Source organism: Globicephala melas, chromosome 9 (assembly GCF_963455315.2).
Source record: "Globicephala melas chromosome 9, mGloMel1.2, whole genome shotgun sequence".
In the NCBI taxonomy this organism is placed as follows: Eukaryota; Metazoa; Chordata; class Mammalia; order Artiodactyla; family Delphinidae; genus Globicephala; species Globicephala melas.
In genome coordinates this window covers 37,308,001-37,324,331 of record NC_083322.1, presented here as the reverse complement: position 1 = coordinate 37,324,331, position 16,331 = coordinate 37,308,001, and the positions used below count along the sequence as shown (strand labels likewise).

Genomic DNA, 16,331 nt, shown 5'->3' with positions numbered 1-16,331 from the left:
GGATTCTAAAACTATTTTCATGCAATTTTTTAAATGGAAAAGACCTTAGAAATCAACTAGTCTATACCTCTTACTTTGCAGGTGCTAAGACTTGACCCTAAGCATAGTTAAGAAAACCTCTCCCAGGTCACTCAGCCAGTTAATAAGTGATAACAGCTGAAAGTAGTAAGATTTCCTGAAGCCTACTCCTATATTCTTGCACCAAGGAACTGGCAGGTAGAGGCTTACAAATTTGTTTTATGTAAAAGAAAATAATAACTTTTAATTAGTTAGGCAAGTAATTTAATAAAAGTGTTTTTCAAATGCTTAATAAGAATCTTCTGTAAAAGTTCATCTCCTTATACATTCTAACAGTAGTAGTATAACTGTTTGTATCTTTTCATTGCTTAACACAATTTTCTATTGCCACTCTAACAAATTAAAACAAACAAAGGGGTTTAAAATTAAAACAACAGCCATTTATAATCTCACCGTTCTCCAGGACTGAAGTCTGGCAGGTTCGGCTGGGTACTCTGCTTAGCGTCTCAGAAGGCCAAAATCAAGCTGCCGGCTGGTCTGGGCCCTTATCTAGAGACTAGGGGAGAGTTCATTTCCAGGATCATTAGGTTGTTGGCAAAATTCAATTCTGTGTGGGACTGAGGTCCTCATTTCTTTGCTGGCCTTTGGCTAAATGTCATTCTTAGTTTCTAGAGGCAGCTTGCTTTCCTCTGCTCACGGCCCCTGAATCTCCAAAGCCAGCAAAAGCACATCGAATCTTTTCTCTGGCTTTGGATCGTTCTGACTTGTTCCACGGCATCTTCCTAACTTCCTCCTCTGCCTCTGCTTTTAAGGACTCCTGAGATTACATTGCGCCCACCTGGATAACCCAGGCTAGCCTCCTCACTGACAACTGAAGGTCAACCTTAATTACAACCACAAAGTCCCTTTGTCAGTACAAGGTAACATATTCATGGGCACAATATCTCATCATATTCACTGTCCTGGGCATTACGGCATGGAATCTTGAGGACCAAAATTCTGCCTACTACACTTAGCACCTGTTTTACTAACATAACCTTAAAGATTTACATTTTTTTTAACAGATCCTATTGTTCAAACTTAACAACTCTAACAAAAATGTAAATTTTCACCCCTAACATTTACACGTCCATTTCCAGGAATGGCTCAGATTGGCCCTGCTTAGGTCCAATCACAGGGCCAGCTTCGTAGGGACATAACCAGTGCAATCACCCATGGGCCTGGACTCAGAAAAGCCCCACACTTGGGGCTTAATTAATGCTCTTCAGGTGCTATCTTGAAATTCTTAATACTTTATTTTGTAAGTAAAGTCCTATAGACAATGGAGCATGTACTGAGGGTTTGTTTGAAAAAGAGTATATTTCTCTTTCATTTTTGCAGAATAGTTCCAATAGGTACAAAATTCTAGGTTGGGATTTTTTTTTTTTCCTTTAGCACTTTAAAGATGTCATTCAGTTCTCTCCTGTATCCCCCCAATTGAAAAGTCGGCTATTATTTTTGCTTCTTTGAAGGTAATATCTTTTTTTTCCTTTTAAGAGGTTTCTCTTTTTTTTGGTTTTCAGTGGTTTGACTACCTACCCTGTGCCCTAATTGTGGTTTTTCACTGTATTTATCCTGATAGGATTTGTAGTACTTCTTGATTCTTTAGGTTGATATCTTTCATGAGTTCTACAAAATTCTTAGCCTTTATTTATTCAGGCTATTCCCCTCACCCATGGCCTAGATATTTTCTAACTGACCTATCAACCAGTTCACGATCCTCCCCACAGCTGTGTCTAATTTGCTGTTAAACTCATCTATTGAGTCCTTCACTTCAGTTATACTAGTTTTCATTTCTAGAATTCCTTTCAATTCTTTTTCTAGATTCTGATTCTCTAATGAAATCCATCTTTTCATCAATTTTTTAATATATTGATTATAATTATTTTATAGCCCACGTCTGATAATTCCAAAAGCTAGAACACTATGAGAATGTTTCTAATGATTGTTGTTTTATATTTTTTTAATCTTGGTCCTGGCTTGCGATAGGCATGGTTTATTTTTATAGAATGTCATGTACTGTGTTTAAAACTTACAGAGATTCTGCATGATGTCTCTTGTTTCTGGCAATGACAGAGAGTTAAAGTAAAGGAAGATCACCTTAAAATCAATTGAGTTTATCAGAGGCTGCATTTCAATTTTTGTAACTTAATAGTCTATTTCTAGTTCTCTGTAACTCCTAGGATGTAGCCCTTCAGGGGTCCCAATTAAAAGTTTAGAGTGTTTTACCAGGGTCCTGCATCTTCCTCCCTGAATTCTAGTTTGTGACCTCTTAGCAATGTGAAACTGCCAAAAATTACACCCAGCATCCCCCATCTTAGCTGCCACTGCTTGGCTTCTCAGCCTCACAGCCCGTACTGTTATTAAGTGACAAATAATCCAAGGTGAAAAGTGGCACTGAATACAGGGATCACCTCAGTGTGTTTCTCTTCACTCTGGGATCTTTGCCCTTTGGTAGTACTACAATGCCTGTAGATACTCTTTTTAATACAGCTTTCTCATTTTTTCAGTATGGGCCTTAGCTTGAAATAAACTAATCTATCGTACCTGAAAGTGGAGATCAGATGTTGGTGATCTTAATGGCCTCGCTTTATGTATGCATCCATATCTTACTGGTTCCAAAAGTATTAAACACAGGTTGACATACCTATGGGATAGTTTACTTTTCTGTGTTTTATCTTCTGCTTGAAAGCTAAACCATTTACTTCTTAAATTTTTCAATTATTTCTCTGTTAGAATTATTATTTCAACTTATATTCAAATGTTTCTCCCTAATAGTTCAACCTGACTCCTTATGTATAACATAAAAGGTGTATTTGGGAGCATTTGGGAGCACCTTCATTGTAAATGCTGTCTTGCACTTTTTTTTTAAATAGGGTAATAGTGTTCACAGAGACTGGATTTTTTTTCACAATAAGTTACGTAAGTACCCACTATTTCAAAGAATGCTGCATGTATAACTTTGTTCTTTGACAACTTCTAGTCATCTCTCAAAGCATATAAGATTTATGAAATGGGTTGAGCAGAAGCTATGGATATCTCCTATAGTTACATTGCCATAAAATCTCAGTAATTCAAAATTGAAATTTATGATCACTGAAACATTTCTATGCTATAATTTGAGCCTGAACTAAGAAAATGTTTTATTGTATAATTAAATGTATAAAAATTGTGAAGGCAGTTTATCCCACTCAAGAAAGGAAATTGCTTTTAAGGACTACCTTAAGGGCACCAACTTTCTGTATGCCTCTGAAGAGTATTTATAAAATCAGTTTAATCTATATCAGACAATAGCAACAATACTTACACTATCTCATTTTTTAAGTATTATTTGTAAATATACTTTGTAACGAATGCAAATTATTATGTGTAATTGAAAGTGCCAAAAACTAAATCTCTCATCAAAACAAATTGCAGCCCAGGATTTCACTCTCCAGCACTTTTACTATCAATTAAAGACAAAAAACAAAAACCTAGGCACTTCTTCCTACCTATAGAACCTTTCTTTGAAAGTCATGTTATTTCTAAATTTGTGCTCCTGAAATGTACGATATTAACTACAAACAAACAAAAAAAAAATTTGGCTCTAAACCAAAAAAAAACTAGGAATAAGTATAGATAGACTAGTATCACACTACTAATCACAATTATGTTCTCCCAGCTCAACAGATTAACTGGCTTTTAATACAATTATAGGTCATTATTCATTATTATCATTGCCCTGGGCATTTGTTTCAAAACGTGAATTTCGTATTTTAGCAGACTGCAATTAATTTCCCTTGGTGGGTCAAGGGACCTTTAAAGATTTATAAGCGCTCAAGACACAAAGGAACTAGCACCTTTCCCCCGCCCCCAAGGGCTCTATTCTATGTCATCTATTTCCCTGGCTCAATTCTTCATAACTCTTTGCTCATATTTACTGCTACAGACGTAGCCATCACAGTCAGAAAATGGCAATTAGTCTACCATGTTGCAAACCAGCTGTCAAAACTGTATGCAGACTGTATGTTCGTAATAAAGTATTATTGCTATTAATAAAGAGACATTTCAGGAACCACTGTATCAGAAATTTCATTACAGAAATGGGGATAATATGATAGATGCAGAGATACAAGGGTCTGCATGACTTCTTTGCTAAGAATGAGTAAGTATCCTCAACCAAACCATCACCACAGTATACAGAGGCTTTATAGTTTGACAGTAAAGAACACTGGATTTGATGGGAAGCCCTTCAAACCTTCACTCTTCCATTTACCAGCCAGCTGTACGTTCACAAGCAAGTTAGTTTACCTCTCTGTACCTCAATGTTCTCATCTATAAAATAGGAATAACAACAGTACCTACTTTACTGGGGTTTATTTTAATGAGGATTAAATAAAAATGAATGTAGAACTAAGCCCAGTGACTGGAAAATGATGAAGTCAGTAAATATTAAAAACTGTTGTGAGGCACATGAAAAGATGCTCAACATCACTGATTATTAGAGAAATGCAAATCAAAACTACAATGAGGTATCACCTCATACCAATCAAAATGGCTATCAACAAAAAGTCTACAAACAATAAATGCTGGAGAGGGTGTGGAGAAAAGGGAACCCTCCTACACTGTGGGTGGGAATGTAAATTGGTGCAGCCACTGTGGAGAACAGTATGGAGGCTCCTTAAAAAACTCAAAATAGAACTACCATATGATTCAACAATCCCACTCCTGGGCATATATCCGGAAAAGACAAAAACTCTAATTCAAAAAGATACATGCACCCCAATGTTCATAGCAGCACTATTTACAATAGCCAAGACATGGAAGCAATCCAAATGCCCATCAAGAGACAACTGGTGAGATATACGTAAGAAGATGTGAGTAGAAAGATACACACACACACACACACACACACACACACACACACACACACACAAACATACACATACACACAATGGAATATTACTCAGCCATAAAAAAAGAATGAAATATTGCCATTTGCAGCAACATGGATGGACCTAGAAAATATCATACTGAGTGAAGTTGTCAGAGAAAGACAAATATTATATGATATCACTTACATGTGGAATCTAAAAAATAATACAAATGAATATATGCAAAGCAGAAACAGATTCACAGACATAGAAAACAAACTTATGGTTACTAAAGGGGAAAAGGAGGTGGAAAGGAATAAATTAGGAGTATGGGATTAATAGATACAAACTGTATACATAAAATAGGTAAGCAACAAGGATTTACTATATAGCACAGGGAACAATATTCAGTATCTTGTAATAACCTGTAGTGGAAAATAACCTGAATCACTGTGCTGTGTACCTGAAACTAACACAATATTGTAAATCAACTATACTCCAGTAAAGAATAAATAAATAAATGATTTTTTTAAAATAAAGGGACTTCAGTGCTACAAGAAAAAAAATATTGTGGTTACTTTTTTTTCTCTTTGTAGATTGCATGTCTTTTTCCCTTTCCCTTTGAACTTGATCATCCCAACACTCTCACCAACACAGTGTTTTCCTGTCTTTGGGAGTCTGCTTTGCTTCATAGGAGATACATCAGTATTTTTCCACCTCAGACTTTAGGATCTCATCTTAGTTCACCTTAGAAACACTCCAGGAAAGCAGCAGTGTACAATGGAAAAAGGTTTAGACACAGAATTTGTCCAACTGAAACGTAATGTGTATCACATAGGTAATTTCAAATTTTCTACAAGCCACATTAGAAAAGGAAAAAGAAACAGGTGAAATTGACTATAATAATATATTTTATTTCACTGAATATATCCAAAATATTAACATTTTAACAAGCGGCAGTAGCCACACTTCAAGTGCTCAATAGCCACATATGCCTACTATATCAGGCAATAGAGATTTAGAGTCAAATGGACCTGGATTCAAATTCTAGCTCTGCCAATTACTTGCCATTTACCTGCCAAATCTCAGTTTCATCACAGTAAAAATAACTATGTCCACAAGATTTAGTGTATACAGAAGTAGCAATATAATGTTGTACATATGAAACATATAATGTTATAAACCAGTTACCTAAATAAACAATAAATTAAAAAGTAAGTATGTCTACCACCCACAAAAATAAAATAATAACTATCTCCAGATACTGTTATGAGAATTAAAATGGCATACACAAAGCACTTAATGCAAGGCCTGACATACAGGGGTGCTCATTAAATGAGAATTCCCTCACCCTAACCTTCTACTCTAAAACTGAATGCTGGCTCAATATAGAATATTCTGTGCCCTAGCCTTATTTCCTTCCCTTCTACCCCTACTACAAACTATAGCCTTTTCCCCCACCTTCACAGCTCTACCTCCTGGCTTCCTATCATCTATAAACTTCACTGTGTGGACTTTTAGAAGCCATGGAACCTCTTAGTCATGACCTAAGTATGTGGTCCTAAGAAATGAAGAGAGCTGTGCCTGAAAACTTCCTTCTCCTCTGACCCTGTCTCATCCATCTCCCCAGCAGTTGCCACTGCTGCAGCTTCCCCGGCAACTGCCATCAACAGCAATGCTTCCTCACCAGAGACAGACTGACCCTCCAACACTGAAAAGGATCATTCTACAAAACAACTGGCCAGACCCTCCAAAAGTGTCAAGGTCAAAAAAGATAGAGTGACCAAGGAACTGTCACAGATTAAAAGAGACTAGAGAGACACGAAAAATAAAAATGAAATATAGGATTCTGGGTAGGATCTTGGTATAGAAAGAGGACATTAGTGGGAAAACCAGTGAAATTCAAACAAGGTCTGTAGAGTAGTTAATAGTATTATATCAATGTCAATTTCCTGGTCTCCATAATTGTCCTGTGGTTGTGCATAATGTTAAAATTGGGGGGATATAAGATGAGTAAGGTCTGAGGAGCTAATGTATAACATGGTGACGATAGTTAATAACACTGTATTATATAATGAACTTGGCTAAGAGAGTAAATGTTCTCACCGTAAATAGGTGATGGACGTGTTAATTAACTTGATGGAGGGAATTCTTTCACAATGTATACATATATCAATTCATCCCAGTGTACACTTTAAATATATTACAATTTTGTCAATTTTACCTTAATAAAACAGAAAAAAAAATTAGGGGTATATGGGAACTCTCTATACTATTTTTACAACCTTTCTTTAAGTCATTTCAAAGTGAAAAGTTAAAACACTTTTAAATGTGATTATCTGAAACTTTATTATGAAGGAACCTCTGTCCCAATGGATGGTAATTGATATATCATTATAAAATAGTGCTACTTATGCTAAGTCTATGGCAGTAAGGCCATCACACAGGTTAATGAAAAGTCGATTCCAAGGTATAGAAAATCCACCTTAATCACCACTATTAGTTTGCAAATCCACTAAGAGAGTATGATGTCACCTACTTACACTCTAACACTGAGGACTTGATGACAGCAAATAATGTTTTGTGCGACCAGTAACGTTATCAAACAAATACACCGTTTGATTTAACATTACTGAATAATGTGCTTAAACAGTAGCCCCACTGCTACCAACAGAAAGAAAGTGACAGGAAAAGGAAGAGATGCAAAGAAGCGTATTCCAATATGCACACTTCCCCCACCCAGACCTTCCTTGGTTTAGGAAACGGGCCTTGGTCAATAAGCTCTGAATGAAATTTCTTACAATAGAAGTCTCCTCTGCTACATCCTGTGTTCCTGTAACATGAATTAGCTCATAGGCAACTGGTGAGAAAGAATGGAGAAAGAATTTTCAGTACAAAGCAGAAGCTGCACTGGTTCACATCTGATTTTCTTCCCAGATCATTAATGTTTTGCCTCATTAATAATTAACAGCTGAAGGCTAAGTACACTAAAGGCAGCAAAGTAAGAAGGAATCAGTATTATACATTCAACCTTTCTCCTAGAAGTGCTTAAAGCAAGGTTAACCGGGATCTTTGTTTTCATTAAAAAATAAAGTTATAAATAAATAAATAAAACAAAGTAACACAAAACAATGAGCTGAGCATACATCTCTGGGATCAGTACATTTTGTACAAAGCTTGCAATCTTTCCTCTACTTGCAACTTCTGATAATAATGCCCCTGGCCCTTGTAAATATAGATAGCCTCAACCCTTCCTTATATAGTCTTCCATCAAGCTACCTTCACCTTTTTTAAGTAAAATTCGACATTTACTGCAGTGTTTATTTACTAGAAAGTTCATGTGTCTTTTAAATGGTGCTATTGGAATTGTTGTTATTTTCATTAGTGCTCTGGTTACAAACATGCATAAGCCCTAGTAACTTAAGTATGAATTTACGAACTACGTTTTCCAGAAATGCATATATAATATTATCATAGAAATGCTGCATTTCCACATACTCTAAATACATAAAATGCTGTCCGAGGATAATTTAAAATATAAACTGTCAAACTACCTTGTTTCCAAAGATTACTTATATATCAATAAAATGTGTTATTAATACCAATATTATATTTATCATATTTTATATTTAGCCATAAATTCAAAATTTAGTCATGCATTTCCGTATTAGTCACACATTTCTTACATAGATAGGATATTCTTATGTAAGGACATGTGTCTAGAAAGCATTTTTGTTCTAAAACTAAAAAGATACTTTAAACAGTGTCTTTTACTATATTACATCATGCTAAAGAAGATTTTAGTATAAGACTTTTGGTTCATAAAAAGAAAGCAACAATTACTGCTTAATGATTATTTGTTATTAAATAACATGATACCAATCACTAAGCATTCTTATATGTAAATAGTTCCTGCTAGCAACAAGCATTATGAAAGAAAATTTGTGTTATTTGTACATGACAGAGATATAGCACAATTAACTCATTAAAAATACAGTTCAACCGAAGTAGCTACAATTCAGTATATCAACCTTAATTTGAATACACTATTTCTGAAATTAATTTATATAATAAACATCAATTACTTTAATATTTACATAAATGAATAGTGTTCTCTTTTTTACATAGTCTATGATATGCTAGGGTACTGTTATGGACCCATGCAACCCTGAATTTTAAGCAGCCTTTTTTTTTTCCCAACTACCTATTCAAATTCACTTGGTTAGAGATAGTCAGTATGTTTCTCAGAGAAAAAAGTTACTGCATGATTGTCTGCTTATAGTGTGACCTCTTTCACTTGGGTGGGTATCCTCTCCACCACTAAGCGAGGATGTAACCTTGTCAAACCAAAGGCAAAAGAATAATGAGTGCACGACAGGCTAACCCAGCATGGAAAGGTTGTTAAGGAGGTTGCAGAAACAGTTCCCTGAATGACAAAATAAAAGTATACTCCAAAGAGTAGGTTAATATTAAAGAAAGCACTCAAGAACATGAGAAGCATTTAATTCCCATCCTCGGATGGCTGCCATACAAAACTTCACTCAAATTTATTTCATTAGTTACTTACCAGATTTACTTAATATGTTTTCAAATCTTGGTAGAACAGGTTTGACTGAGACACATTTAGAAAATATCTACTGCCACAAAGTACTAGCCAAAGGTAAGTATGAACCAGTAGATAACGTTTTGCTTTTACCAATTATAAATTATCACCCAACAAAAAACAATCATTCCAATTCAAGAATCAGAACTATAAGTTGGAAGTCTTCACCAAACAGGATTTTTACTATCACTAAACAAGTAACAGTAATTGCTACATTACTAAGCACTAACTGGCATAACAGGGAATCATATTAAAACATTTTTATAAGTAGATGAAACCAGAAGAAATTAGGCAAGTTCTGTTGCAGTCTTCTCAATGTAAATTTACTTTTAAAATAAACAAACAAATCTCAAGCATGTACTAGGACTATCATTGTGTCAGTTATGTACATTTTGACATTCCTTTTCTACACTATGAAATTTTTGTTCTGGACCAGTCTTAATACTTTAACAGAGAAACAGTGCCACCTTTTGGTCCCATACAAAAGCCTCCAGTCTACTAGTCTTCCAAACTTCCTTTTTTCAGTTAAATTACCGATATATATAAATGCCACTGAATTTCATGTCACAATTATCATCGTCTAGAAATATTTTGTAGCTACACAAGCTAATAAACCATGAGAGTAACTTAACAGTTGCTTCCAAAATGTGGAATTTCAAAATTACCCAAATACCAAGTTCATGTACTCTAGATCATCAATATAATAATTTCTAATCAACATTTCATTAAACACGTTCTACCAAATCCAGGTATGTCAGTCAACTGATATATTTTAAGTATAAAAGAAAAATCCTTTCTTATAGCACTGTTACATTTCAAAATTGATTTTGAAAAATGCATTATATCAATATTTTAAATGGACCTATTAATTTAATAATTGACAATATGGTATAAACAGTGAATTACTAGTTAAATCAGATAATTATAAATAATCTTATATATGAATATAGTATGTTTCTGATTTACTTACACTAATGACACAATGTCACCACGTTGTACTTCAAAATTCCTCACTTTCCAGTGGTTCAAAAGCACCACATCAGATGACTGGCTCCCCCCAGGATTCAAAGAAGGCTAAAAAATAAGATGAAAGAGACACATCTATCATTTGTATTTTTCATTCTTCATGGTTCCTTGCACTTCATAGCTGTAGTGCAGTGCAATAAAACATTTCTAATATGGTAGCTTTCAACAAATTGCTCTTCTAAAATAACTGCAAATGATGAGTTTTCAAAAAGGCTCACTGGGATTCTTCACAGAGAACCAGAAAAAAAAAATACATTACCAATACTTATTTGAAAGGAAAACGTGCTAGATATTCAAATCTTTACTAAACTCCAACAAAGAGCATGGAAACCTGTAAGAAGAATTAAAAGGAAAAAGTGAATCAAACCTCCCAACAAAATATTCGGATAGGATCTAATTCCACAGTAAGTACACATTATCATTCCATCTGGAGAAAAGAAGAAATAATCTCAGATCAACCAGGAAAACACCCACATGAAGAAGTAAAGGGACCAGAAGAAACGAGTGATGGGATAATCTTGGAAAATATGGGAATTTGCCTATTTGACCTCTCTTTTCTCCAGAGAGCATGCAACAAGGGTCCTGGCTCCAGTTTAAGCCTAATAAGTAACCTTCACCTTAGGATTCAGACAAGTCTAGATGTGCCTAAGGATTGATGGGGCAAAAACTGAGAAACATTTCATGTAAGAATTCATCTGAAGGTCAGGAATCATCTAGGCATAAAAAACTGACTGAGGAGCCATAAAGCCAACATACCTGTCACCTGGACAGGGGTGCAGAAAAAGCCAATGGATATCAAGTCTGAAACCTGAGGGTGGACAAAAGAATGAGAAAAAGTAGGAAAGCTTTATCACCATTGACCCTCCAGGGTCTCTGAGAACGTCATAGGGGAAACAGCAATTTCTGCGGTGGTGGGAAAGGTACCAAACCACAGCTGAGGCGCTCCACCTTCACAGATGGTGGCCGCAAGAGGAGACACAGCCACAGCAACCAGGGCAGGAGCGAGGAAAACAGTGCATGCCAGACAACAGCCCATCCCTGGAGCAGTAGTGACATACTCTTTTTTAAAGATGCCTGGTATTACTTGTAGGTTCTACAAAGCAGATGTGGGCAAAGCTGTGGAAATTTTGCATGGGGGCTATTATCATGATCTTATTTTTGACTCCCCAGATTTTTTGTGGCCAAAAAATATTGGTTATCCTTGGGGGTCTCAAACCCTTCTACAGCTTCTGCAACTCCTTTATGTGATAATGCCTAAATATCTCTAACTTTAGTTTTGAATTCCCTGCTAATCATCACTTGACTATCTGACATAAAATTCAACATGATTAAATGGAATTTGTCATCATTTCCTACCAAAACAATTTTCTTCCTTATTTTCTTACATCCTTATTTACCATTTTCCCAGTCAACCAACTTAAAATCTTAATTATCTTTTTACTTCATATCCAACCAGTCACCAAGCTAAAGGGATTTTCTTTTCATAATATCTTTCACTTATGGCCCATCTTGTCTCCTCTCTACCATCATATTTCAAGCACCAGTCATCATACAACGTCATGTACCTATACTAGTCAGTCTCTCACCTCCAACTCAAAAGTGCATGATTCTATTTCTTTATAACTATAAAATCTTAAGTTACTTAACTTTATTATACTCCAATTTCCTTACTAGTAAAATGGTGATATTTAGTAACTATTCTCTAATTAATAATTAAATAATAATAATAGCCAATATTTGCCGAGTACTTACCACGTGCAAGACATCGTTCTAAGGGCTTTACAAATATTAACTTATTCGGCGAGATCATGCATTTAAAGTGCTTAGAATAGTTCTTAGCCCATAGTTAAGCTCTCAATAACTTCTATTATTGATATTACTAAATCACAACTTTAATTAGAGGTGGTTTTGTACCCTTTCCCCAGGTTCCTCCTCTGGCTCTATCCCTAATAAGGAACAGAGCTGATATGGTAGGATAAATCCAAGGGGCTTTGTTGGGCCATGGTGCTAGGGTATGGAGCTTTTGCCATCACACAGTAGGGTTAAGCTGAAAGTCACGCTTCTATAGGGGTTTATTCTTTCTCACCCATATTTCCCATTCATATTCTCTATTTCTTCCTCTCCCTCTCTGTCTTTGAGTTCTGTATCTTGCAAGTCCTTTCCCCTTATTTCTTTGTATTTCTCTTCCTACATAATTGCTGTGGCAAAGGCGGCCTGGGGGAGACCACCTGCACATAAAGAGAAAATCTCCTTTCTACTGCACTTGCTCTGGGTCCATTTCTTTTCCTTGCCATCAGAGTAGTGAAGAACAAAAGTTATTTAATTATTTCCAACTGCTCTTCCTTAGTGTCTTTTATTGTTTTTCAAAAGTTTGTGATTACAACTCTTAATAAGAAAGACATTTTACACTTTACCCAATACACACATGCACGAATACACACATCTGAACAAAATGCCACAAAATAATAATTACCTTTACTTCATACACCCTGATATTTTCTTTGTCTCTTAATCCATATTTTTAAAATTCTGTCTATAGCCAACCATATTAATTTCCCATCCACTATTATTGATTTGCAACCTACAAATCAGTTGTAGCCCACAGTGCTAACATCATAGCTTTAGATGATTCTTCTTTAACCATTATCCCATGAAAGCTGCTTTCTTCTGGAATTCTACCATCAGTTCTTTCATCTCTGCTTTATATTATTTCCTTAGAAAAGATCATCAATATTCTCAGTTGCAAATACCACCCATATACCTATGACTGTTAAAAGTGAAGTCCCAAATCACTTCCTCCTCTATACTCAATACATAGCACTGCATACTACAACACTTCGCATACTGTGATGTCAGTTTTATTAACCTGTCTCCACATCTAAACAGGAAGCACTTTATCCATTATTGTGACCCCTAGTTAAATTTATACCCTACCCCCCAACTGCATTTCTGAAATTCTAGAACATAATTCTAACTGGTTGCTGGGCATCAAATTTGATCAAGCCATTCCCCTACTTAAAATCCTTCACTAGCTTCCTGACACTACCAACATGACTGTCTTCAACATAAAAATCAAGAGACATATGATCTGCAGGACCCTACCAATCCCCACTTACATAGTTCCTACAAGTTAACACTAAACCACAAGCAGTGCTCCCTATACACAGGTTAGTTCCTCACACTCCCAAGGCATCATCTAAGCAAAATTCCTGCCTGAAATGTTTCCCCCTCTTTCCCTCTTCCCACAATCTGTTTAACTCATACTTCAAAACAACACTTAAGGGCCCCGCCCCGTCGCCACGTTGTTCCCTCGGTGCTGGACGGGAGCAACTGCAGTTGGACCCGGGCAGTGCCGCCGACGCCTCCTGCGCGCCGGGTCCTCGACCTTCTCTCTTTCCTCTCTGCACCCGGACAGGCTGGCCCGGAGCTCCCGGGCTTCCTCCGTGTGGCCGCGAGAAACTCCCTGCACTCCTATAATGACCCTGGCACAGTGGTGAACGGCTTTTCCTGCGGTCCGTGCCCAAGTGGATCTTTCCCGACAGCCCTAGGGATAATGATGATATCTGAACTGAACAATTAAGGGTTCTGAAATCAGAGATGTTGAGATTAAAAATGGCAGGAAAATCACTGCTTTTTAAAGTAATTCTCCTTGGAGATGGTGGAGTTGGGAAGAGTTCTCTAATGAACAGATATGTGTCTAATAAGTTGGATACCCAGCTCTTCTATACAATAGGTGTGGAATTTTTAAATAAAGATTTGGAGGTGGATGGACATTTTGTTACCATACAGATTTGGGACACGGCCGGTCAAGAGTGATTCAGAAGCCTGAGGACGCCATTTTACAGAAGTTCTGACTGTTGCCTGCATACTTTTAGCGTCGATGATTCTCAAAGCTTCCAGAACTTGAGAAACTGGAAGAAAAAATTCATATATTATGCGGATGTGACAAAGCCCGAAAGCTTTCCTTTTGTGATTTTGGGTAACAAGGTTGACATCAGCGAGCGGCAGGTGTCTGCAGAAGAAGCTCAAGCCTGGTGCAGGGACAACAGCGACCATCCTTACTTTGAAACAAGTGCAAAAGATGCCACGAATGTCACAGCGGCCTTTGAGGAAGCAGTTCGAAGAGTGCTTGCTACCGAGTATAGGTCAGATCACTTGATTCAGACAGACACAATTAGTCTGCACTGAAAGCCCAAGCCCAGCTCATCTTGCTGTTGAAGTTAGAGAGGTTGCCCGTGAGATCTAACCAGCTCATACACTTGCACAGATAAGCACAGGGTGGAGACGAGAATTAGTGTTTGCAGGGATGGATCATGTACTCATAAAATTAAACTAACCATATTACTGCCTTGTTAGTGGGCGGGAGAAGGGACACATCCACTCACAGGAGACTCTATTTACTCAGTAATGGCACCTTACATTTATAAGTTGTAATGGTTGTCTAATAATGTTTAATTTAAATATGTATGTTACAGAGCTAATAAATGAGATGACCAAGACTTTTATAATTAAAACAAAACACTTGAGTGTTCTAGAAGTTACTGTTTTTTCCCTGGGAAAATGGAGAACTACTTTTTCTATGTGTATATTTTTATATAATTAGCATTCTGTTCCTGGTTCAGGGAAAACATGTCCTAAAGCAATAATGTTATATATTAAAGATTAAAATCCAGAAAAAAAAAAAAAAACTTGAATTCCATGAGGCAATCTCATAGGAATTCTTTCCTATCACTCCTTATCTCTCCTCCCCATTCCCATCTTCAGTCTCCATTAGGTGATCAAAACTCCCAAGTTCCCCATCAAAACCTGTGACTGCTGCTATCATAGCAGTTTTAAGCACATATTATAATTATTGGATTCTCTCTCTCCAAGAGTCCATAAGCATTTTGAGAATAGATTATTTCTTATGTCTGTGTTCTTGATACGTGGGCAAGTAAGGATGTTAATAAATTTTAGTGGAAAGAATTTTTTAAAAATCAATTAATGAAATTTCCAAAGACTCCCCAAATCAACATGCCCAAAACAGAGACCATATTCCATCCTAGCCCCAGAATATACTTCTATACTCTCCTCCTTAGTTAACAGTATCACCACTCACCTTATCCCCCATACTAGAAAACTACTGAGTCCTTCTCAACTTCTCTCTCCGAGTCACCTATCACCAGACTTTCCCTCTTCCCAGAATGCCTTTTCCCTACTTGGAAAAATTCTGTTTATCTTTCAAAGCCCAGCTCAGATGATGGTGACTTCTCTGTGAAGCCTTAAAACAAAACACAACAAAACTTGAAGTTCCCTTGCAGAAATTAGGAAATTACATCCTGGTGCTCCATGGTTAGGGACCGAATAATCCCTATAGACTCAAATCTTGACACTTGCATTCATCTTTCCCTTACAGAATGAATCATCTACCAACTTTTCTAATGTTAATTGTTAGAACCAAAAGGTAATGCATTGTAAACAAAAGATTTATGTAGGGGAAAAAAAACCCAGAAGGAAGCACGTCTAATTTCAAGAAGTAAAATATTAGAATCATTAGTCAACACCTGGAAGACCTTGTTTGATTTTTACAAAGGAAACAATAGTTTTCTTTTACCTTTCCTCTCCTCCACAAGGCTAAATTAATCATTCCCCCACCTGTGCTCCCTTAGCAATTTAGGTAAACTTCAGGGATAGCTCTTAAAACCTTATTACAGGTATCAGCCTATACATATGACTCTTTCACTGTAAGTTTCTCAGTTGCAGGAACCATACTTTATTCATTTTTGTATCCCCAATCCCAGAACAGTGGCTGG

At 36.4% G+C, this 16,331-nt stretch overlaps 1 protein-coding gene and 1 pseudogene across 3 annotated transcripts in view; one reads left to right on the top strand and one right to left on the bottom strand.

Annotated features, from left to right (window-relative positions):
- Nucleotides 1-16,331, bottom strand: part of IMMP2L (inner mitochondrial membrane peptidase subunit 2) — a 909,720-nt gene that overhangs the window by 808,340 nt on the left and 85,049 nt on the right. For 2 of the 3 annotated variants that reach the window (XM_030857578.2, XM_060305399.1), the window contains exon 4: nucleotides 10,484-10,587. In XM_030857578.2, coding sequence (XP_030713438.1) covers nucleotides 10,484-10,587 — 104 coding nt within the window. Of the gene's footprint in view, nucleotides 1-7,327; nucleotides 7,771-10,483; nucleotides 10,588-16,331 lie in introns of those variants that run through there. The other variant, XM_060305400.2, reaches the window with a different exon arrangement.
- On the top strand, nucleotides 14,152-14,757 carry LOC115853846 (ras-related protein Rab-9A-like; annotated as a pseudogene).